At 64.4% G+C, this 24266-nt stretch overlaps 1 protein-coding gene and 1 pseudogene across 3 annotated transcripts; both read right to left on the bottom strand.

Annotated features, from left to right (window-relative positions):
- Positions 1 to 1975: 1975 nt before the first annotated feature.
- On the bottom strand, positions 1976 to 14357 carry LOC141955062 (kinesin-like protein KIF18B). 3 transcript variants are annotated; one of them, XM_074895125.1, is made up of 16 exons: positions 14222 to 14357; positions 13242 to 13642; positions 10354 to 10511; positions 9771 to 9875; positions 9387 to 9497; positions 7763 to 7960; positions 7401 to 7577; positions 6936 to 7010; positions 6708 to 6817; positions 6293 to 6401; positions 5944 to 6059; positions 4982 to 5196; positions 3876 to 4215; positions 3029 to 3124; positions 2653 to 2843; positions 1981 to 2412 (listed from the first exon to the last, which is right to left on the bottom strand). In XM_074895125.1, exons 2-16 carry the CDS (start codon positions 13555 to 13557, stop codon positions 2297 to 2299), a joined length of 2433 nt encoding a protein of 810 aa, XP_074751226.1. In that variant the 5' UTR covers positions 13558 to 13642; positions 14222 to 14357; the 3' UTR covers positions 1981 to 2296. The 3 variants fall into 3 exon arrangements, with proteins under 3 accessions (XP_074751227.1, XP_074751230.1, XP_074751226.1); XM_074895126.1 differs by lacking the exons at positions 13242 to 13642; positions 14222 to 14357 and adding an exon at positions 10932 to 11606 and having other exon boundaries at positions 1976 to 2412; XM_074895129.1 differs by lacking the exon at positions 14222 to 14357 and having other exon boundaries at positions 1980 to 2412; positions 13242 to 13633.
- Positions 14358 to 15177: 820 nt separating this feature from the next.
- LOC141955058 (C1q-related factor-like) lies at positions 15178 to 22432 on the bottom strand (annotated as a pseudogene).
- Between the last annotated feature and the right edge of the window lie 1834 nt (positions 22433 to 24266).

Genomic DNA, 24266 nt, shown 5'->3' with positions numbered 1-24266 from the left:
CGGGCCCAGCCCCGGCACAAGCGGCTCCGCACCCGCCGCCCGGCCCCGGCTCCCCTGGGCGGAGGCTCTGTGCGGGCCGTCTGGCAGCGCGGGCAGGCGGCTCATTAAGGCCGGCTGCTCATTAAGGCCGGCTGCTAATTAGAGCCTGACGCCTCCCAAGTCCTTCCCCCCCGCTGGCTCTGTCAAGCGCCGCCTGGTCCTGCCGGAGCCCGGCCGGGGCTCAGGGCGCCGGGTCCCCCCTTCCCAGCTCGGGGGGGCCGGATCCTGCCCCAGCCGCTGCTGTGGGTGCGCGGCCGCGTCCCCGTCACCTGTGCGCTGAGTTTGGGGGGGCTTTTGCCCGCCGGGGGCGGCGGGGGGAGGAGGGAGGGCCGGGACCCCTCCCCGGGCGGCTGAAAGGGGCTTCGTGCGGGGCCGGAGCCGGCGGGCCCGGCCCCCCCGCGGGGTCTCTTTGTGCCGGGGCCCGGCGCTGCCGGGAAACGCGGGGGGACAGAGCCAGGGGCACGGGGCCACCGCCAGCCCTGAGCCACACAGCGGGACATGGCCAGGCCTCGGGGACAGCGCCGGCGGGGGCCGGGGGGCTTGGGGACCGCGAGGGACTCGTGGGGGCATCGGGGTGGGGGCCCCAAGAGGCGGCTGGATGAAGCTGGGGGGGTCCCAGGAGGGGCTGGAGCGGGGCCAGGGCGGGGGACAGCTCCCGCCGGCTGGCAGCTAGATGGCAGCCGATGGCCGGGAAAGGCTCCCCGCCCGCTCAGGGACGGGGACACGCCGCCAGGCCCCGCTGGACCGCGGCCACCGTCGCCGGGCCACCGACCGCGGCCACTTGGAAAGTGTCGTGGCAACAGCCGTGGCCCCACGGGTGTGACCTGTGGGCACCCAGGGCCAGGGCGGGCTCATACTGGTGCGACTGGGGGCACTCGGGCGGCGCTCCGAGACAACCGCTTGCTGCCACATCCCCCTCGAATCCCCAGAAGCTCCTCGCCCCCAGGCAGGCCCGTGTCCCCCAGCTGTCCTGGGCCGCTGTCACCAGCGGCGGGCAGGGGTTTGCCCACAGAAACGCCCGGCTTGGGGCCCCGATGTACCCCGCAAGTGACACTTGGCCTCCCGGAAGAGTGGCAGCCCTGGGAACGTGTGCTGGGTGACAGCCCCTGGTGACAGGGCTCCTCCGTCCCCCGGGATTCTCTGAAGTCCCCTGGCGTGCACAGTCCTGGCGGGGCAGGACGGGGCTGGGGGCGCGGCGGGGTCCTCGCCAGCCCCCGCGCCGCTCCCCAGAGGTTGATTTTCTCCCAGCTCCTGCCGGCCGGGATCAAAGCACAGAAAGCTGTCCCTGCCGGCAGGCAGAGCTGGGCTCTCCCCCTCCTCCTCCCCGGCCCCCCTTAATGAGACAAACGAACTGGGAGCGGGCTGCAAGTGTTAATTAGAAGCTTCCACGCTCTGAGAAGACAAAGGCGAGATCAGCCGCTGCCAGGCAGGGAAGTAGTGCAGAAGGAGCCGGTGACCCCGGTCCCTGTGGGACAGCAGCACACCCGCAGCTGGGTCCTCCCTCCCCGTCCTGCTCCCACCACGCTTGGTCACCTCTGGGGGTGGCTACGAGGAGCTGGGGCAGGCAAGCAGATGTGCCCGTGGCCAGACGTGCCCTGGCACGGCAGGAAAGGGGGTCGCAGGGGTGTCGGGGGACAGGTGTGGTCCCCAGGCAGGGATGCAGGGAGCTCTCTGCTGTGCAGGCGGCTGGAGCCAGGAGCCCCCAGCGTCACACGGAGACAGGGATGGTGGCCATGGGGTTGTAGCAGAAACACTTTTCGCCCCGCAAAGCAGCAGCAGCCGGTGCTTGCCGGCACTCTGGGACACGGAGCGAGCGCCCCAGAGCCCCCCGGGCACAGCAGAGGGGGCAGAAGGCACCCACGGGGTCCCGGGGATGATGGGAGATGGGGGAAGCCCCGACAGAGCCCACCCCCACGAGCAAGGGCCTTTTCCAGGCCCGCTCAGACGGGAGCTGCTTCCCCATCCCAGCTCCCTGGGCGAGGGGGAGGCGAGAAGAAACAGCCGCACGTCTCCCCTCTCCCCTCTGGTTGGAAACGAAAAAGGTTTATTAAAAATACATGTTATTTCTTAGTATGATACGACAGGGGACGTAACTGGGACGGTGAACAGGAGGGGGCTGGGGGTGACTGCAGGGGTACAAGAAGGGCTGCAGGAATTGTTGTGTGGCTGCAGGAAGGGTGGGACAGGGCTACGAGAGAAAGGAAGAAGTTTGGCACCTGGCTTGGGACACTGCCGGGGATCCTGGGTGCAGGAGCCATCAGCATAAGAGCTTCATTGGCTGGGGGGTGGGAGCAGGGGGGGCACTGCCCAGGGCCACGAGCTCTTTGGTGGTCCTTCTGCTGCCCTTCCAGGAGAGAGGGCCCGCAGGATGCTCTGAGGATGGAAAGAGGAGGGAAGTGCATTAGGCAGCTGCTGGGTAAAAGCAGCAAACCCAGGTCCCGTCCCCCCCCGCCCCGACAGAGATCCAGGTGCTGCCAGCCCCCTCCTCCTTTCTGCCCCTCCCCAAGCACCCACCAGCCTTCCCCGAGGCTCTGGCTACAGCCAGGAAGCAGCAAACCCCAAAGAGCATCTTCCACCAGCAGCAAACCTCCCAGTTCGAGGTATTTTCCTCACCTGACCCGGAAGGGGGCTGGTCCAGCGCCCGCTTGGTGCCTGCCCTGCCGCAGGGAACGCTCTTGCAGCCCGTGGTGCTGCGGGCAGAGGGTTTCCCCAGGCGCCTGCCCGGGAGCGGAGGGGCGCGGGAGGGCTGCGCAGATCTCGGGGTGCTGCAGCTCTGGAGCCCACCCAGGGTGGGGGGAGCAGCGCTGTGAAGAGAAAGGGGCCGTTTTAAACCCGCGAGGCTCAGGGCGGAGCCCCCCCGCGTCCCCACGTGTCACAGGTGAGGTGGGGCCGACGCAGGCAGGGACGGGGGCTCGAGCCCCAGGCAGCTGCCAGCCCTTGCTGCCTGCGCGGGGCGCTCTGGGGCACGGGGGGCCGGCGGCTGCCTCACCTCTCCACTCGCCTCCGCTTCTGCGCAGGGGCTTTGGAGACCACGGAGGGCCTGGGGATGGAGGAACCCTTCACGGCAGACACCGGGGCACAGGCTCTGCGGCCAAGGAGAAGGGAGTTAGTGCCCGCTCTCGTGAGGCTGCGAGGCAGCCAGGCCAACACCATCCGCCCGCAGGGAACAGGAGTCACAGGAAACCTGCCCGGTTTTGTAGGGGAAAACCGTTCCAAGAGGGGTAAATCCTCAGGAGAGCGGCACAGGAGGCGTCAGCCGCCTGGCTACTGCTGCTCCCTGAGGTGCTCGGGCTGTTCCCCTGGACCTCAGTGTCCCCAGTTCCCTCGGTAGGAACCATTTCCTAGAGCTGCAGGAGGAGACGGGGAGACCTCGGGGTGTCCTGCGTTACCAAGGCCATGCCCATCTCTGCCTTTGGATGCTCTCACAGATTCACAGAGCTTTGGAAAATCCAGAGCCCCTTTGAAGCACCGGCAATAAAAAAACCCAAACTACCAACTAAACAATAAAACGCAAAACCCCAGAGTGTGCAGTCCCAACCCTCGCTCCAACCTCTCTGGGAGCAGAGTTGAGGCCCCACCTGCTTCCCAGCCAGCACGCGGGGCTCCAGAAGGGCCCCAAAGGGAGAAATAGATTTCCTTGGAATGTTTTTTATATCTTTGACAGCGATTCACACACGAGCTCGGACCGCTGGCTGCCTGTCTGCAGGCTGAGTGTTTTCTGCCCAGTCTCCCCCCTTAGCAGAGCTGCAGCGATCCACGGAGGATTCACCCAGACAGCAAGATCGTGGAGGGGGGAGCCCCAAAACCACAGTTAACCCCCCCAGGCCAGCACTTACTGGGGCACGACGGGGCCGTCCTGCTTGTTTAGGTGGCTCTGGACGCTCTCCCAGATGGAGAATTCTGGCAGGCTGGAGGCAGCTGCCTCGGCCACGCTGGGTGAACCACTGCTGTTGGAGACCTCAAAAGTCTCGTTCAGGTTGTGAACGGGCACAGCAGGCAGCGTGCGGCGGTTTTGGGCAGCCGATGACACCGGGGACATGTGACTTGTTGTAGTCCCCCTCTTCTTAATCGGGCCAGGAGCCACCGACGTGGGGCTGCAGGGGGCAGCGAGGTCCTGCAAGCGCTGCACGGTGCCACTCATCCCGGGGGTGCTGGGCACGGCGACAGACACCTGGGCTGAAGGAGCAGAGAAGAAACAGAGTCACCTCCTTGTCTGCAGTTCCCAGGCACCCGCAAAGCCCGGGGCATCCCCCTCACAGCCCCCCGTCACAGCTCGGCGGAGGTCAGCCCAGCGAGCCCTACAGCAGCCGTTTGCCAGCGGGTGTTTCCATCCAACCACCTTAAACCGAGAGGAAAAGAGCCAGCACAACTAATCCTAAAGGCATCAGGCTGGGCCCAAAGCAAGTGCCCTGCGGCAACGCCCGGTCTGTGCCCGGAACACAGGGTCTGCAGCGCCCACGGCTTCGCTATGGGCATCGTGCATCGGCCCTGAGGATGAGGAGGGAGAGCTCAGCCCTGGTCAGATGCAGGCTGCCGGCTGGGAGGCTACAGCCAGGCTGGCTGGGACAAATGTTCCATGGAGGAGTAAACAAGAGGAGGACAAATGAGGATCAGAACTGCTGTTTTGGTCTCCAGGAGCAGAAATATCCCTCACGTTTATGCTGACTCGCACACACATGCTGAGCTCCCCGGAGACAAGGGCTGCTCCTGGCTCCGGCCGTGCCCCGGGCTCCCGGCGGTGCTGGCCAGCCCCAGTCGCTCTACAAAGCGAGGCTGCAGCCGCTCTGGGCAGAACCCGCTGGGTGCCACGTCAGGAGGAGTCAGGAGAAACTCATCTCCCTGCCCTGTGCCCACAGCTGGGAGCTGCCCCCCCGCCACCGGCTCCTCCAGCGCACACCGAGACAAAAGAGAGGGGGCAGCACCGACGGCCCCAGCTTCTCACCCTCACAGCCCTGCTGCATCCTCTGGGCAGGGCTGGCCCCGCCGATCTCTGCGGCTCCCTTTGCAGACGTGGCTTGCTCCCCGCTTACACCAGCCTCCTGACTGACCAGGCGCTCCAGGTCCTCAAATTCGGAGACCATGGCAGGAGTGAGGAGGGCGGCAGCCTTCAGGAGGGCGTATTGCTTTCGGGCAACGTTCAGGACGGCAGCCAGGAGCCTGGGACAGAGAGAGACAGACCCAAGAACCAGTTAGCAGGCGAGCGTGAGCCAGCGTCACCAGTAACAGAGGCCCAGCAGCACCAGCATCACCTCTGAGACACCTCCTTGGGCGGGGCAGAGCCTGTTAGCAGAGTTTTGGGGCAAGAGAGGCAAACAGAAGTCGAGAGATACCCAAGTTGTAAATCTCTTCCTGGACAACCCGAGCTGTGAGTTGTGTGTTTACCTGTTAGTTACAGGGACAAAACGGCACCTGCAGGCTCTGCCGGGCTTCAGACACTTGTCAGCTCCGGCAGAGGCAGACAGATCCAGGCACACGTTAAGGCCAGCCTCCCTCAAGAGGCCTTTCCAAAGAGGTTCATTCTGCCAAGATGCTTGGGGCAGAGACATCAGCAGATGGTGCCACGGGAGCCCTGCCAGGGCAGGGCCCGGGGGAGCAGCGGCAAGAGGAAAGACTTCGCAGAGGTAATTTCAGGACTAACAACGCGCACTGACGGCTCACACGGTGGCTGTGCCTGGAAACCTTCACTGCTGCATTTCCAGGAGAGACTATCCCATGGGATTAGATCTCCAGGAGCCAAATCCCTTATTTTACAGGGCCGGCTGTCATCTGCAGACAAAGACCTGGTCCCACGTCCTTCTGGACAGCCCTTAGGATGGCTACAGGATGCAACAGGAGGGTGGGCAGCCCGTCCTCCGCAGGCAAACATGAGGAAGCAACATGTGGGAACGACACGAGGACACTCACGTCTCTGCCCGGCTGCCAGACAACCCCTGCAGAAGGCACCTTGGTGTCTTCCCTTCCAGCTGGACGTCTGTCTGGTGGGCTGCTCTGGGGCTGCTGGGAGGCCTTTCCTCTGGAGCCTGGAGCAATCACCCAAAAGCGCAGCATTAGTCCATCTCTGAGCTGAGTTTGTTCCCCAAATTCCCCGTTAGCTGGGAAGGGGTTTTGCCAGCAGTCCACAGCCCCCCACACGCTGAGCCAGGAGCCCGTGGACCGGGTGAGTTCCCGCCCTCTCCCAGCGTGCCCAGGGTACCCCACGAGGGTATGTGAGCCCCCCACCAGGCCCCACTCATCACAGCACCCCTTCTCTCACCTCCTCCTCCAGCTCCATTGGCATCCCAACAGACTGTCCAGCTCCCAGCTCCTGCTGCTCTCCATCACTCCTCTGAGCCACGCTGGTCTGTGGGACAGCTTCCTCCAACCTGCAGAAGGCAGAGAAGCAGCCACTGAGCCAGAGAAGATCCTCTGGGGAAGCTGTCACTTTGCCCAAGAAGTTTTGGGATGGATCAAGGAGAAGAGGATTAGGCCTTTGCAGCCCAGCTTTGTGCACTGTGCTCTGCCACGCTCATAACTGCCCCCGAGCCCAGTCGAGGTGACGTGCACACCAGTAAAGAAGCTCCTCTGCTTTCTAATGGACACCTGGGCTCTGACCAGCACTAAAACCCCACAGGCTCGGGGCACACCAGGAGGTCCCACCAAGCTCTGTCCCTGCTCCCCACCAGCCTCACCTGGGCAGCCCCTCTGGGAAGCCGGAGGGAGCCAGCGGCGCCAGAGCCTGGTTCTGTGACTCCCGGGCAGCGTCCTCATAGACCCGGAGCTTCGCCCGCAGATCTGCCACCTGCGAGGAAGGATCAGCTCTTGCTCAGATGGTTTCACGAGCCCAGGAGCTCAGAGCTCCACGTCCCCAGCAAACCACAGCTAAAGCGAGAGCCCTCCCCTCCCCGCCAGCATCTCACCTCCGCTCTCAGCCGCTCGCAGGTGACGGCGTATTTACTAACGTGGCCGTCAGAGCTGGTCACGTTGCTCTTCAGCTGCAGAGACAGGGCCAAGGCAGAGGTTAAAGCAGCACTGGGGCTGCACGTACCTCTCTCCCAGTGCTGGAGCTGCTCAGCCTCCTCCAGGCTCCCCAGGGAGCCCCAGGGTGGCTGCAGTGGACAGGAGCTGCGCTCAGGGACCTGCTGCCGCAGTCACAAGCCTTTCTGGGTGCTGGGCTGAGGAGCTTTACACGAAGACAGGGCACACACTGTCTGCAGCTTCATCCGCTGCTGTCTGCCCAGAGCGGCACCCCCAGGGCTGGAAAACTCAAGCTGGATAAGGGAGGCACCCACTATCCTCCCCCACCACAAACCAGGCTCCTTCCCAGCCATCCCCAGCTGCTCCCAAACACAGAGCAGATCACCGCCGCAACGCCAGATCCTCACCGACACCTTGATCTCCTTGGCCCGGCCGGCGTACTTGAGGGTGTTGTAGGTGTCCTCGTAGGCCAGGACGGAGGGACTCACGGCGGCGATCATGATGGTGCGGCAGTGGCCGCCGATGGAGTCCTTCAGCAGGCGTGTGAGCTTGCTGTCCCGGTACGGGATGTGGCTTTTCCTGCTCTGTACCGAGATCAAGGCTCTGCTCAGCTCCAAATCTGTGCCGCAAGGGCGCGGCCACCCTCATCCCACGGCACCTCTCGGAGCCCAGCCCAGGCTGCCACCCTCACCGCGCGGGCAGAACCATCCCCGGAGGACACCGCGCTCACCCGCCCACCCCGGCGGGGCCACGCGAGGAGCAGCGTTACCTTTGCCTCAGCCAAGGCGTTGATGACGTTGATGAGGGCCAGCAGCGAGCGGTTGATGTTGGCGCCCTCCCGGAGCCGCTCTCCCTTGGTGTTGGCGACCGAAGCTCGCTCCGAGCCTGCCAGGTCGATCAGGCTCATCTTGGCCACTCGCAGGTCGCCAGCGAGGCCGCCAGTGCAGTCCTGCTGCTTCACGTAGATCTGCGAGGACAGAGGTGGGTGAGGCTGCAGCTCCACCAGGCTCGTGGGGCTGCTGGTTGGAGCCAGCATCACCGGTTTCAATGTTTGTGAAACGATGGCGGAGCGGATCACGCAGGCATGAGATCGAGCGGCAGGAAAGGAGGGGCCCGGCATGCTGAGAAGACAAGCAAAAACTCGGCGATGACTTGAGCAGCAAAGCCACGGAAGGGATCTCGCAAGACGGGACAGAGCTGCGGAAAATAATCTGGTCGTGTCCCCGAAGGGCAACACCCCAACCCAAAGCCCTGGCATCATCCAGGATGTGCTCATGCACGGTGGCAGCCCCAGCCCTGACTCCGACTGTGGGTTTTTCCAGAAATCTCAGATGCCAGTGGGGGCTGCAAGCCCCCAGACACAGCCTCGCAGTGCCCCAGGGAGGCATCCAAGCAGGGCTGGCGGTGCCCAGCCCAGTTCCCAGCTGGTGCAGGCGAGGAGGGACACAGCCACTGAGAGTCACCCACAGCACTGCTCCGTAACTTCCCCTTCAGCATCTCTCAAGATCTCCCAGGAGGAGCAAACACTTCCCCCACCGCCCTGGAACCCCCTCAGCCCCCCAGGAGCGGCTCCTGCATGGCCTGGAGGTGCCACAGAGATAGATGCTGGAGGCTGGTAACCGATCCTGCATCCTCACCAGACTGTGGTTTGCCTGCCGGGCAGGGCAGAGTTCCAGCACAGCTCATGGATTCACGGCAGGCGGGAATCCAGCACCCAGTGACAAGCCCGGCTGGGAAAGCATCCAGACACCTGGACTTCCCCCTGCAAGCAGCAACGGGCAAGGCACCAGGTTCAGAATGAAATTGCAGTCAGAGCCCTCTGTCTCCCCACGCAGCCGTGACGGCCCTGCTAATTCGGGGAAGGGCCTGGCTGGAATTGAAATCAACTGGCAGGTTTGTGTAGGAGAGCACCGAGAAACCGGGGAGCAAATTCACAGAGCCCCGGGGGAGCGGAATTCCCGGCTCAGAGCCGGGGGAGACACGACGGAGCAGACTGCCTGCCTGCGGCACCTGGGGGGAGGCACAAGCAGGAGCCAGCGATACGCGGCCCCTTTGCTCTGAGGAAGGTTTTAGGTGCAGCTTCCACACGCTGAGTTGACAAGAGACAAAAGCACAAAGGGAAATTTCAGCCCTTGGGACCCCTAACACCAAGCTGGGAGTCTGGGGCTGTCTGGGAGACGTGGCCACCAGCGTGACCAGTGTGTGCTGTCCTGCTGCAGCGCTGGCTACTGGCCTGCCCAGACCCACACCTCTCTTCTCAGGGCCAGGACCCACCGATTTTTCCTGTGGCACAGCAGGAGCAGGGGCAGGAACCCCGGGTCCTGGCACAGGCTGGCTCCCTCGCCCCCTTCTCAGCACAAATCCCGAGCAACACTGCAACCCGCAGCCCTCACCTGGAAGATGGCGTGCGAGCGGGAGGAGGTGCTGTTGGCGTCGGTGGGATGGTGCGTCCGGTTCCTGTTGCCGTTGGCCAACATCTCCAGCAGCTGCTCTGCCGACGCGGGCTGGGAGAGAACGGGCAGAGGGCGGGCGTCAGCGCAGCCCGTACGCAAGCACCGAGACAACCCAGCACCCAGCAGCCACGGCGGCGTAGGCTGAGGCATCCTGCAGCTCCGCGGGGCTCGTCTCAGCTCAGGGTGGCGTTTGCTGTCCGCCAGGAGCCGCGCAGATGGCACCCCCGCGCCCTCACACCCCCCACGGCCCCGGGACACGCATCCGCTGTCAGAACTGGTGCAGGCGCAGCGGTGCCCAGACCTTGTGCCCATTTCTCTACCCACCTGGTGGAAGGAGAGACCCTGAACCACGACTCCTTTCTCAGGATCCTCCCGGATGGCCAGAGGGCCCTTGGGCTCCAGCAGGTCATGAATCTGTTCGTTGTACACCTGGAGCAGGGAACGCCACGGAAGGCTGAGGTTTGGTTACCCAACGGGGAGCAGGGAGAGGAACTTTGTGCCCCAGTGTCACGCACAACCTGGTGTCCCCCCGATGCCACCTCTGGGGCCTCGTTACACCAAGAGCAGCTGAGGGGGCTCTCAATGCAGAGGAGAGCTTGGGAGGGCTTCACTGGCAAGTCACCGCGCCACCACTCCTCCAAAGCCAGGAAGCCCTCGTCGCTCGGGGACCACGGCAAGGAGCAGAAAATGCCCCAGGGTCCAGGTGGGAGAAACCAGCAGCACCAGTTCTCCAAACTGGGTGGGTGAGCCTGCTTCCAGCCAGGCTCTAAGGCTGCCCTGGGGACACCGGGCACAGCTGTCAGTGCAGCGGGTACCCTGAGTGTGGCACTGCAGGGTCTGGATCAACCCCAGGTCCCAGTCACGGTGACCCGGAGGCAGGAGGGGACCCGGCTCGGACGCGGCGTACCTCCTGGTAGGAGACGAGCACCTCACAGCTCTTCTCCTCTTGCCTGGCCTCGATCCTCTTGTACAGCTCCACCATGGTGAGGTACATGATGCCAGGGCTTTCCTCCGAGCCCAGCATGGTGTAGGTTTTCCCTGCTCCTGTCGCACCGTAGGCAAACACTGGGAAGAGAAAGGGTGGAGGGTTGCAACGATCGTTAATTAACAGGAGCGGCGGAAAGTGCACTCCTTGCCGGAGAGGAGAGCTTCCCGCAGCAACCCCTGCGGCGGGGGCTGCTCACAGCCTTTGCAGAGAGAAGCCAAAGCCAATTCCCCTCCGCGTTTGCCACTCGACCCCTCAGTGCAGTTTTTTTTCTCACTGCAGCCTCTCTCATTTAGCAGAGACAGAACGAGTCCCCAAACCATCACGTGCTTGGATGCTCCAGTCACCCCTGAACCTTCTTTTTAACAAGCCGAGCAGCCCCATTCCCCCACCTCTCCCCAGAAGGCGTTTCTTCTTCCAGACCTGGTAATTCATCTCACCCCCCCACCCCCCCTTTCAACACTCTTTGAAGCGTCACCATCAGAGCAGGACACACTAACCCAGAGAGCCTCAGCCCGTCCCCCCAATAGCAGCACTCGGGGCTTGGCAACTCTCGTTTGAGGATCCTGGAGTTATTTTATGCAGATAGAGACACGAGACGTGCCTGCCAGGTGGGCACAGTGACAGAGGCAGCCTTCAGCAGCTCGCAGAGCATGCCGGAGAGCCAGGAATAGCATCCTCCGGTCCCAGTGCCCGGCCCGGCACATGATTAGACAGGAGAGCAGCCTCTCCCGCACGGTGCTGCCTCACACAAGTGATGTGCTCGTTAAGCCGCTCGTCTGCTGACAGCCTGCCAACAGCACGGGGGGCTGCGGCGGCAGGCGAGGAGCTTTCAGACCCAGCAAGGAGCTTTCAGACCTGGCTTTACAGAGCTGCCAGCCTGCGGCATGCTCACAAGGGGCACGGCAAACCCCAAAGCACCCCAAGATGTGTCTGCTTCACCCCAGATCCCGCTCCCAAACCCAGCATCCTCCCAAAGCTCTGCCCCTCACCGCGATTCGGGCTGCGAAGGGATGGCAAAAGCAAGGGGCTCTTTGCGCCACAGATCCACCTGATTTCTCGCCATCCTTCCCACCCTAGCAGAGCGGAGAGCATGTCATCCTTGTCCCTCAGAATGCCTGGAAAGCACCTGCCCAGCCTCATTTCTGCCCCAACGCCCACCTCCATCCCCTCCAGCACCGCTGTGGCCCCCAGCATCACAGAACCACAGCACACCCAGGCTGTGAGGAACCTGGAGAGATCATCTGGTCTGAGCTTTTGTGGGAAGGGGAGCCCAGATGAGATCATCGTGCACCCTGTCCAATGGCATCTTGAACACCCCCAGCCCTTGGGACTCCACTATGCCCCTGGGGAGGCTGTGCCAGTGAATGTCCTCACTGTAAAAAATGTCTTCTACTGAGATGAAACCTCTCCTGGTTCAACATGTCCCTGCTGCCCCTTGTCTTCAACTTGTGACCAGAGAGCCCCCATCCTCTCCAAAGCTGCCCTTTAAGTCCTCAAAAACGGATGAGGTTCGCCCCGGACTCTTCTCCTCTCCAGGGAGAAGAGACCCATCTCCTTCAGTCTCCCCTCTCTGTCCAGCCCTTGGCTCATCTCTGGAGCCCTCCTTTGGAAATCCTCAACTCTACCTGCATCCAGTCTACCTACATCTCTGTCTGAGCTAGAAATGTCCCTGCAGATGCAGCCCCAGACCCAACTTGGGAGACTTTGCACTCCTCTGTCTTCATCCTCCCACTGTTCCTGCTTTTCCAGCCCAGCCAGGTCCCTCCTCACCATTTCCTCCCCACAAATCCTTTTCCCCCTGGAGCCCTGCGTCCAGCTCTGGGGTCCCCAGCACAGGACAGACATGGACCTGTGGGAGCGGGGCCAGAGGCCACGGGAACGGTCTGAGGGCTGGGACAGCGCTGCTGCGGGGAGAGGCTGAGAGCTGGGGGTGCTCAGCCTGGAGAGGAGGAGGCTCGGGGAGACCTTACTGAGGCCTCTCAATGTATAGAAAGAGGCTTGTAGGAAAGTCGGAGAAAGACTTTTTACCAGGGCCTGCAGTGACAGGACAAGGGGCAACGGCTTTTAACTGACAGAGGGCAGGTTTAGACTGGACGTAAGGCAGGAATTCTTCCCTGTGAGGGGGGTGAGGCCCTGGCACAGGTTGCCCAGAGAAGCTGTGGCTGCCCCCCCCCGGCAGGGTTCAAGGCCAGGTTGGACGGGGCTTTGGGCAACCAGATTTAGTGACACATGTCCCTGCCCATCGCAGGAGGGTTGGACTGGATTACCTTTCAAGGTTCCTTCCAACCCAAACCATCCTGTGACTCCGGAAGTTGCTCTTATTCAGGTTTTGCTTCTCCTCATTGCTCCCCAGGGGGAGATTCGACATTTCCATGTCAGGATCGTCCCTGTCCCGATCACACTCACAGTCACACCAGCTTGGTGCCAGCACCAAGTTTCAGGCTGCATGTTTGCGTGTTGCTGTTGTGTACCCTCATATCCCCAGCTGCTTAGGGCTTCCACAATAAATGAACAGCTCCACTGAGTCCACCCTGCCTGGGAGCAGATGGGACAGGAGCTCCTGCAAGGATTTTAGAAGTTTTTCTTTGCAGAAGGGGCTGTTGGGCGTTGGAATGGGCTGCCCAGGGCAGGGGGGGAGTCCCTATCCCTAGAGGGGTTGAAGAGTCGGGCTGAGCCAGCACTGAGGGATCTGGTGGAGTCGGGAACGGTCAGTGTGAAGTTTGTGGTTGGACAGGAGGAGCTTCAAGATCTTTATTATCCTGGATTATTCTGGGTTTCTGATCAAAGGAGGACCCTCCGGGTCTTACCGGAGCAGTTGTAGCCATTGAGGACGCTGTCCAACAACGCGTGGGTGGTGTGCTGGAACACCTCCTCCTGCGTGGCCCCCTCCCCAAAAACTCGGTCAAAGACAAACTTCAGGTCCTTGCTGTGGTGCTTGGGCCCGTGAGTGGGCAGCACACTGCTGGGGGGGCCACTGTGCTCTTCAGGGTTGAAGACGAGGATGTGCTGGTCAACGACATGCAGGACGGGGCGTGCGGCCCGCTCTCGCTCACAGGAAGCGCGGGGCCGCACACGCACCACAACAGCCACAGAGCCCTCCTGGGGCGGGGGCCCCAGCATCATGGTGACAGGGGGGTGCTGCGATGGGGGCGCGGCACTGCCTGGAGAACAACGGCACCGGGCTCCAACGTCCCAAGGGCCTCACGCACTGTGGGGGGTGGGGGGGAATGGGTCAGCTGAGGCTGAGGGGGTGGAGGGGAGCCCACAGCTGGGCAAGGCCTCGCACCCCCTCCCTGTCCTGATCCCCGCTGGTGCCCCCAGAGCTGCCGTTAACACCCGCCCACGGCCCGACCCCTTCAGCCCCGTCCCCCCCGGCCTACACCCCCCTCTGGTCCCTGCAGCCCCTCTCACGGCCCCACACCCCCTTCAGGCCCCCACAACCCCCTCCCACAGCCCTGCCCGCCCCCTCCAGGGACGCCGTCCCACCCCCTCCCCTTCGGGCCTCTGTAGCCCGCCCCCCCCTCCACGCTGCCACCTTCGAGCCCCCCCAGCCTCCCTCGGGCCCCTCGTTCTGCCCACCCAAGGCCCTTCCTAAGGCCCCCGGCCCCCCACACCGCCTCCCCCGGCCCCGCAGGCACTCCCAGCCCTCCCCACCCCTCCGAGCCCCGGCCCGCCCACCCCAGGGCCCCAGACCTGCCCCCAGGGCCCCCGACCTGCCCCCAGGGCCCCAGACCTGCCCCCCGCGCTCCCGCTCCTCGCCCCCCGCGCACCCAACGCCTCAACGGACCCTCCCGCCGCTCCGCTGCCAACGGCCGCGCAGGCCCCGCCCTCGCTCCTCATTGGCCGCTCTTCACGCCCTCGCTCCTCATTGGCCGATCTTCCCGCCCTCGCTCCTCATTGGCCGCTCTTCCCGCCTCGCCCTCCCATTGGCTGTCCGCCCGGCGCCCTGCACCATGGGAGCGGTAGTCCCGCGGCCCCGACCTGGCCGCCATCTTTCCCCCTTCCCCGTCGCCGTCCCGGCCGTGGCGGCCCCCTGCGGCCGGGAGAACCGGCGGCCCGAGCGCTGTCCAGCGGAGAGAGCCCAGCCAAGGGCCCGGCAGGGCTGAGGGGCGCGGGGTCGCCGCCTGCTGCCTGCCACAGCGAGCCGCAGCGGCAGCCTTCTCCTCCCAGCTCCGAGCTGACAGCCCCGGCCCTGAGCAGCTCCCGCTGCCCGGCCGCTGCTGCTCCCGGGGAATTGGTGCTGAGAAACGAGCCCCGGTACCGCCGGGGGACACCCACCCACCCGTGCACCCTGTCCCCAGGGCCACCCAGGGGGCCCCAGCGGCTCCTGTCCTCTGATCCCACCGCAGGGGCTCATCGAATTGGGCGGCGTCCTGCTGATACAAGGAAATGATCCCGTGCTTTGAAACTGATTTACTTATAACAGCTTAGAGCAACTTAAAATAATTTCTGAATATTGCTTAAGAATCCTGCTTGCCCTGACTGTTCTGTTGAAGCTTACCAGGGGCTACTGTGTGCATCTAAACAAAGCATTTTCTGTGGAAACTTACCAAGAACTACTATGTTTGGCAAAAATAGGAGCCATGTCCTTGGAAAGCAGATGGGTTCTGACAAGTTGAGTCTTTGTAGTGGGTAGACAGCCACGTATCGGCAGTAGAAACTGATCTACTGGTGCTTTTAGGTAAGATAGAGTTGGTAAACCAGCTGAAAACCACTCTTGTTGTTCAAGATATTGTCTGAGAGAATCTGCATATGCTCCAAGGAAAAGTACAAGGTGAGGAGGACTGTGAGCCTTCCTCCAACAGACCCCAGAGACACCCACCAGGAGGCAATGGGCAGAGAACATCAACTGCTGACACCAGCATCTAGAGCCAACCCAGCCTCACTCATGCACATGGATATTTGTATTGTGTAATCCAATGAATATGGATATCCACACTTGGTAAGTTTTTGGTAAAATGTGCTGTTGGGGTGCAAGCTTTGCAGAGAAATCCCCTTGCACCCCGGCCGGAGTAAACATACAAACATACCTGCTGTGTAACTCTACTCCAGTTGTAGAGTCTGTTTCTATGAATCGCTGCCTGCACCGAAGCAGCGGTGACAGGTGACCGTGTCAGAGGGTCCTCATGGCTCTGCAGGGCTGGACCACGTCCTCCCCCCTGCAGTGAGGACGCATGTACCTGAGGGGACACCCCTCATGGGGCCACCTGGGCTCTGGGTCAGGGACATGGTGGCGGTGGCACCCCCACTGTCTGCACTGGAGGTGGCAGAGAAGACGCCAGCGCTTGGGGACAGGGGAGCCTCTCCCGGCACCCCCGGCCGGGCCAGTTCAGGAAGCCAAGCGGGGTCGACTGGGGGGGTGGCAGGTGGACCCTGTCCCTGGGCTGGGGGATGTTGGCTCTGCCCCACGCGGGGACACAGACAGCAGACGGGGAGAGGTCACAGCTCTGCTTTACCATGGGGTAGCCCTGGGGTCAGGCAGCAAGGCATCTCCCCCCTGCCCCAGCGCAGCCCCCCAGCACGGGGCTGGACAGGGGGGCACCCGTATGGACATCTGCGCGTCCTGTACATATATACACGCCAGCAGGGACCCCCGGCCCCGGCACTGCCCCGAGCGTGGGGGGGCAGCGAGGAGTGGGGCACCACGGGGCCAAGCGGGGAGCACAGCCAGGGGATGGGGGCACAGTGGGGCAGTGCAGGGGGGTCCCCCAGCCTCTTGCTGGTCCCCAGCCCCCTGCGGGCCCCCAGCCTTGAATTAGCAGCTGTGGGGTGAGCTAATGGGAAAGGGGGGGTTTGGGGCACCGCACATGGCCTGGATCGCTGTGGGGGGATGCCGTGGGGCTGGACAGTAGCAAAGGGGAGGCTCTAGGGCTGGGCGGCAGTGGGGGGACGCTGTGGGGCTGGGCGGTCTTTGGGGGATACCGTGGGGCTGGAGGTCTATGGGGCGATGCCGTGGGGCCGGGGGGCCGTGGGGCGACGCTGTGGGTGCGGGTTCAGTCCGAGTAGATGATGAAGCCGGAGAAGGTGCTGTACTTGTTGTTGTTGCCGCCGTGGGCTTTGCCCCCGTCCAGCTTGATGAAGACCTCGTCCCCCGCGTCCAGGTGCAGGATGACGCTGTTGCTGGCGTAGTCGTAGTTCTGGTCGGCGTCCTGCGCGATGGCGCTGGCCCGCACCTGCGCAGGGGACACCCGCGTTACCCGGCTCAGGGCACGGCTCTGCCCCGGGTCCCACGGGACACCCGGGGTCCCGGCTCAGCCGCAGCCAGGGAGAGCGCCCGCCAGCTCCGGGGCAGCGTGGGGTGCCCTGACCCCCCCCACGGGTGACGCACCCCGGATGGAGGGGGCTGCCCCCAGCACCGCCCGGAGCCTCTCCCTGACCGGGCAGGCTCCGAGCTGGGGCCCTGGCGCTGGGTTTGGGGCCACAGGCCCAGGCTCGGGTGTAGCACCAGGACTCGGAGGCGGGGCCCCAGCCCTGGGTCTGCACGGGGGGGACCCCGGCACGGACACGGAACCACGGCTCCGGACTGGGGTGCAGCACCACAGCTCAGGCACGGGATCCCGTCTCCCGATGGGGATGTGGGACCCAGCTCAGACATGGAGCCGCGGTTTCAGATTCAGCCACGGGCCCACAGCTCAGACACGGGACCCCGTCTCGGGTTTGGATGTGAGTCCACAGCTCTGACACGGGACCCCGACCCTGGGTTCGGATGCAGCACCACGGCTGAGACACGGGACCCCATCTCCGGGTTTGGATGTGGGACCCCGGCTCGGACACGGGACCCTGACCTAGTGCAGCTGCGGGACCATGGCTCAGAGCTGGGACCCCGACTCTGGACTCGGACACAGGACCGTGGCTCAGATGTGGGACCCCGGCTCGGACACAGGACTGCGTCTCCAAGCCCAGCCCGGCCCCAACCAACCTGATTCTCCTGCACATCTTCCCATGAGCTCCCTGTGGGCCATGAGCGTGTAGCGAGGCTGAGCTCAAATCCCCCCAAAACAAGCCTCGCTCTTCACCCTGATCGCAGCCTGCTGGGGGGCGGGATGCTCCCCCCGAGAAATATTTCCTCCGTGCCAGAGGACAAGGCCGGGAGGTGCCGGCAGAGCCGGAGGTGCCGTAACTGCCTGGCAAAGAAGTTCCGTGGCTGGAGCCTGCTGCCACTGCAGAATTATTTGGGTAATCAAATCTCGGCCGGCGCCTTGCCGGGAGATCGCGCAGCGCTGGGTGACAGCGACAAGCCGGCAGGTAAAATCCCAAATGAAATAAATGCAAAAGCGACTCGCTGGGGAGAAGATGCTCCTAATTACAACCGACAACAATGGGCTCTTAATTGGCTCACGCTGGGTGGGGAGGGTCCTCTCCTCATCTCCCCGAGCCGACAGGCAGCCTGCGATGGCGTGCTCAGACACTGTTAACTCTGGAACCTACCGATGTCCCAGCAGGTGGTCCCATGCTCTCACCCACGCAGCCGTATCCCTCGTGCCATCACCAACACTATCACCCTGTTAATATTCACCCTGTGTATAACCCGCCACCACGAGGGTCCCCATCCCTGGGGGAGGACACCCGGTGAATCTCAGGGGGTCACAGTGTCCCAATCTCCAGGGGGTGTTGCCTCACAGAGGGTCATGCTGAGGAAGAGGAGGGAGGAAGAAGCAGGGGGGAGGGAGAACGAGGGGAAGCTTTTTGGTGCCGGGCTCTGCTGCCATCGTGTCCCTCCCCCTGCAGCCAGAGCCGCCCAGTGCCATCCATCTTCCCTCGTTAAGGAGCTGCCTCGTCACCACGTGCCCGCCAGCCCTTCGCGCTAACCAGGGAAGACAAATGGCAGCGCCAGGCTGGCCTGAGCCGCTCCCGGCACCACGGTGGCAGAGGAAGTGGGGGCTGCCACCAAGTCCCCCCCTCGGATGGTCTCATCCCCCTCGTGCTGCTCTGTGCCTCAGTTTCTCTGTGCCACAGCCCGGCGCAGCCCCGGGGGGTGGGAACCATGGGGGGGACATGGCCCCCAGCCCCCGCAGCTGGCTCTGCTGCAGCCGCTGTCACTGACCCCGGTGACACTGCTGGGGGGTGTCACCAGCCCTGGGGTCACTGGGATGGTCCCCGACGTGGCCGGCTGCGCCCCAGGGCCCTGGGCTGGCAGGGGGACGGGGGGCAGCGGGGCTGAGCTGCTCGCGGTGACGCTCGGTGCCTCGGGGACACCATGTGCCCCACGTGCCACGGCCACCGTGGCCCAGGACCCCAATGTGTGGCTGTGGGCGCTCCCCAGCACCCCCAAGTGTAGTGGCGGGCGCCCCCCAGCACCCCCAGACATATGCCGGGTGCCCTCCCAGCACCCCCAGGCGCAGCAGTGGGTGCCCCCCTTCGGACCCCTCTGGGCATGGCGGTGGGTGCCCCCCAGCACCCTTGGGGGCAGTAGCAGGTGGCCCCCTGGGCCCCCAGGCACAACACTGGGTGCCCCCAGAATCCCCCCAAAGCAAGTGGGTCCCCCCTGGGGACTGTCCCCAGGCCCCCAACCACAGGGACCCCCCCGGGGCTGTGCCCCTCCCCAGGCCTTTGGCTACACGAGGCAGCCGGGGCCACAGTCACCCCCACCACGGGGACCCCAGAACTGCCCCGTTCCGACCCCGTCCGTCCGTCCGTCCAACCGTCCAGCACCCGCCCCCACCCCGCTGCCCCACTCGCCTGTCTATGGGCTAATACAAATAAGAATAATTAATGCTAATTAACCACCAGGAGCAGCTCCCTCCCAGCGCCGGGGCTCCCCTGGCTCTCATTAACTCCAGCCCCGATGCAGGGTGAGGGGCTGTGCCCAGAACCAGCAGCGCCCAGAGGAAAGTGGGGGGGTCAGACGGACACCCCCGAGTTATAATTCCCTAGGAGGAGGCTGGCATCGACCCCTGTCTACCAGGAAACACCCCGGCAACCCCCGACCCCCCAGCTTTGCCAGGGATGGAGCATTTTTGGTAACAAATCCCTAATTAACCCAATTTTCTCATTTTTGGGGGTATTTTTGGGGTACCTTTTTGAAACTCTCCCGCTGGAGCCAGCCCGCTGAAACGCTCCCCTGCCTCCCGAGCCGCTTCTTTATAAATATTGGAGCGGCGATACCTCGTTAGTAATTAACAACCAGTTAATTAAGCTGCATCGCGTGCCCGACCAAGTGCAGTTCCTCTTGTCGAGGGGCTCCGTAGCTTCTGGAAATTCATCCAGGAGCGTCCGGGTGCATCAATCCCCCACCAGGCTGGGGGGGTCAGAGCTCAGTGGAGGGCAGGAGAAGGCAGGAAGGTTTGGGGGGGGTCCCCAAAAATACTTTTGTGGAGGAATAAGGGGTTGAGGTGTTTTTTTGGGGATGCTCAGTCCGGAGTTACACAGATGCTGCTTGGGAGAAAGAGCCAGGGGTGCCAAGCGTCGCCAGGACCCTCCAAAATTTGGGACTGGAGTGGGGGGGACACAAAAAAAAAAAAAAAAATTAAACTGTTTGGATGGAGAAAAAAAGCTGAGCGGCTTCTGCCTCTGCTGCCCTCCCGGCTCAGGGGTTTTAAGAGCCGAGGGGTGAAGTGCTGTGGCCGTGACAGGACTCCCAATTCCCGCCCCCCCCAGCTGTTTTTGGGGGTTGATAACGCAAGTTTGGGTTCATTTGGTGTCGTACATCCTCAGGATAAGGATGCACCACAGGGCTGGATGCCGGGAGAAGACGGGAAGTGGGAGCGGGGTGGGATGAATCCCGGTGAGGATGCCGGTTGTGGTGACACCCAAGGGAACTGAGCTCAGGTGACGTTTTGGGGGTCACGACCACGTCTTGGGCCTCAGGTCATGGCTGGGGGGGACACAGTGTGAGAAAGGGGCAGCGCTATGGACATCACCCAAAAACAGCGGGGATGGAGGGTCTCGGGATTGGGAGGATTTTCAGATGGACGGGGTCTGGGGGGGATGCCGGAGTGGGGCGGGGGACAGGGACGGAGCCAGCCTCGGGGTGTCCCCCCATGGTGTCCCCTCGCAGCCCGGACGGGATGAGGACATGTCTCCTCACCCAGCGGCAGCAGGACTGGCTCTGGGCCGGGGGGGCTGCACCCCACAATTGGGGCAGAAGCTGCCCCCTCCAGGGACTGTCCCCCGTGGAGGAGCCTTGTCCCCGCCGGGGAGGGCAGGACACCCTGGGGACACTGTGGGGACACCCCAAGGCACCCCAGAGGCATGACAGGGCACGTCTGTGGGGCCAAGGAAAGGACCAAGGGGACCCTTGGGGACATGGCAGGGCAGCCTGGCTGTGGTGGCAGCGTGTGCCCCCAGTGCTGGGAGAGGGACGGGGTACCCGGGGGAGCATCTCTGGGCATGGGAGCAGGATGGGGCACCCCGGGGGTGCACCCGGAGCCCAAAACTGCTACTGGAGGAAGGATGGGGCACCCCTGGGGTGCATCTTTGGGGCTGGGAGTTGGATGGGGCACCCCAGGAACACACTCAGGGCCCATCATCGCTACTGGGAAAAACACAGAGCCTCTTGGGGGCAAATCTCCAGGGCTGGCAGAAGGATGGGCCATGCCGTGGATGCATCTCTGGAGCTGGGAGCAGGACAGGGCACCCTGGGGATGCACCCAGCGCCCATCACTGCCACTGGAGAAGGATGTGGCACCCTGGGGTGCATCTCCATGGCCAGGAGAAGGATATGGCGCCCTGGGGATGCACCCAGAGCTCATCATTGGCACTGGGAGAGGGACAGAGCATCCTGGGGTACATCTCTGGGGCCGGGAAAAGGATGGGGCACACCAGTGGAAGCTCCCAGAGCCCATCCTTGTCACTGAGAGAAGGATGGAGCACCCCAGGGATGTATCTATGGGGCCAGGAGAAGGACAGGGCACGCCGCAGGTGCATCTCTGCAGCTGGGAGAAGGACGTGGCACCCCAGAGATGCACCCGGAGCCCATCACTGCCACTGGAGAAGGATGTGGCATCCTGGGGTGCATCCCTGGGGCTGGGAAAAGGACGGGGCTCCCCGGGGGAAGCACCCAGAGCTCATCATCAGCACTGGGAGAAGGATGTGGCATACTGAGGGTTCACCTCTGGGGCCAGGAGAAGGATGGAGCACCCAGGGGGTGCATCCCTGGGGCTGGGAAAAGGACGGGGCACCCTGAGGAAGCACCCAGCGCCCTTCTCCGGTGCTGGGGGGGCAGTGACATCTCCCGTCCCCGCGGGGGGGCTGGTAGCTGGGATGGCCAGCCCTTACCTGGCCGTTCTTGCAGAGGTCGGCCCACATGCTGGTGCCGTCGCCACCGCGCATGAGGACGTGCTAGGTGAAGAAGCAGGTGCCGGGGATGGCGCAGGTGAACTTGCCGGAGGCAGCGTCGTAGCTGTTGCCCAGGTTGGTGACCACGTCGTCGAACTTGAGGACCTCGTAGCCCTCGTGGGGGTTCTTGAGGCCGGCGTAGAATGCGACGCGCGGCACCGTGCTGTAGGTTGCCGCACTCACGGCACCCGTAGCCCCTGGTCCCGGTAATCCCGGTGGTCCTGGTCGTCCCACTTCACCCCGTGCCCCCACCGGTCCCGGTGGTCCCGGTTCTCCCGGTGGTCCCGGCGGCCCCGGTTTTCCCGGTCGCCCCGGCTTGCCCTGGGGACCCTGCACCAGGGTGGAAGGCGGCGGGAGGGGTCCGCGTTCGGCCGGTTGCGGAGCGGGTGCGGCGGCGGGGCCGTAGGGCTCGCAGACCATCCGGCATGTCCCCAGCATCTCGTAGCGTCCGTCGGTACCGGCGGAGCTCACCAGCACCGGGATGAGCACCACCAGCACCAGCACCATCACCACCCCCGCCGCGGCCGCCAGTAAAGTTTTGCGGCCCAGGCTGAGCCGCCGCCCGGCCGGGGCGCGTTGTCGGCCGGGGGCGGGAATGGTGGCGGTGGGGGGGAGCAGGGCGGCGGCGGCGCGGGGGGGCTCGGGGGTGGCGGCGGCGGTGGCCGCTCCGCTGCGCTCCGCTGGCTCCGGTGCGCCCCGCGCCCGCCCAGGCCACGCCCACTGTCACCGGGCCACGCCCCCTCCCGCCCCGACCGCGCCCTCCGACACGCCCCGTCCCGCCCCGGACACGCCCACGCCCCGCGCGGGGACACGCCCCCTCTGCCGCGCCCCCCGCCCCCCCGCAGCCACTCGCGCCCGCACCCGCCCATGACCCGGGGTCTCCGTGGGGCCCCGGTCCCCCCGCCCCCGGCTGCCCCCCTGAACCCCCCCACCGCTGGGGACCCCTCCGTGGCCCCGTCCCGTCCCCCCCCCCGACCCGCGTGGGCCGTCCCCGCGCGGTCACCCCGAGCCACGCCCTGTCCCCACGGGCCCAAGCGGTGCCACCCCCGGCCCCGAGCAGCCGCCGGCCCCGCACCCACGGGGGCCGGAGCTCCGTCACCTCCGAGCCTGGCAGCCGGCGGCTGGGGACACCCTTGGGACCCGTCACCTGTGTCCCCACGGGGGACAGTCCCCAGAGCACACCCAGGGCCCTTCCCTCCCACCCGCCTCAGTTTCCCCGCCCGGAGGGTCGGGCTCTGCGGGCGCCCACGCCTCGGGACAGCCCGGGTGACACTCGCGTGGCCAAGCACCCACCCCCCAGGAGCACCCATCGGGGTCAACCGCGGGGTTGCAGGACAGGATGTCACCGCCGGTGGCAAAGGCCATGGTGACAATGGGGCACCCACGGGTGCCACCGCGGGGACGGCCGGGCCACGCTAAGGGGTGACAGCCACACAAAAGAGCCGTCCCCGGGGGGCTGAGCACCGGCGGGCTCGTGACACGGGGACACACGGCTGCGCCCGCTCCGCCGCCTGCCATCTCCATCAGCCTCGGCGGGGACAGCAGGACGCGATGGCAAGTGACAGCCGCCGCCAGCGCCGGGGGTGAGCGAAGGACACAGGGACGGGAGGGGGACACGTGGGGGGACAGGGTGGGACACACACACACACACACACACACACACACGCAGCCGGGGCTTTGGTGGCCCCAGGTGACAACACCAAGGTGGTGTCAACCCTGGTGGCACTTATGGGGTCCATGAGGTCATCGCCCAACCCCCCAATCCCACCCTGGGGGCATGTCCCCTTCCTGTGTCACACCCGCGCGGTGTCTCCAGACTCCAGGGGACAAGCGGGGGACAGACCCCAGCCCGCCAACCCAAAAGGGGGGGGACCAAGGGGACACTTGGCAGCCCATCGATCACCCCTGCATCCCACCCCAGCTCCCGCAGAGCCTTTAATTTAATCAGTGTGCAAAAATCAATTAGCCAGCTTTAAGGAGGCAATTATTCCCGGGCCTTAACGAGGCTTGGGGGGGGGGAGAGTATTTTGGGGTGGGAGTGCTGTCAGCCCCGTGACCCCCCCCAAGCTGTCCTGTCATGTCATTGGCTCCTTCCTGGTTCTTCTCTCCATCGTGTGCGTGTCCCCCCCCGACTCCTCATTATCTTTCTTTTTTAACGAGAGCCTAAAAATACGCCACGCCGAGGTCACGGGCTGCGTGAGTCACCCGCCAGCGCTGCGCTGCGGTGCCCGGGGTGGGCAAGGGGCTCTGCGTGGGGACGGGGTGGCTGTGGCAGGACACAGGGGGGACACAGACACGCCCCGGTTGCATCAGGGCACTCGTGTCACAGGGAGGGTGAGGGGACATCCTCGGCGCTGGTCACAGTGTCCTCAAGTGATGGGACCACAGCCCCAGGCGACCCCATTGCCACAGGTCATTGTGTCCCCACGGTACGGCCAGCGGATCGGAACATCTCACCACCCAGGGCAGGCACGTCGCCACGGCACGGCCAGCAGCCCGGAATATCTCAACCCCCGGGGCCACCACGTCGCCACGGCACGGGCAGCGGACCGTAA

The sequence above is a fragment of the Athene noctua genome, unplaced genomic scaffold (assembly GCF_965140245.1).
Source record: "Athene noctua unplaced genomic scaffold, bAthNoc1.hap1.1 HAP1_HAP1_scaffold_121, whole genome shotgun sequence".
NCBI lineage: Eukaryota > Metazoa > Chordata > Aves > Strigiformes > Strigidae > Athene > Athene noctua.
This window is presented reverse-complemented; position numbering and strand designations above follow the sequence as displayed.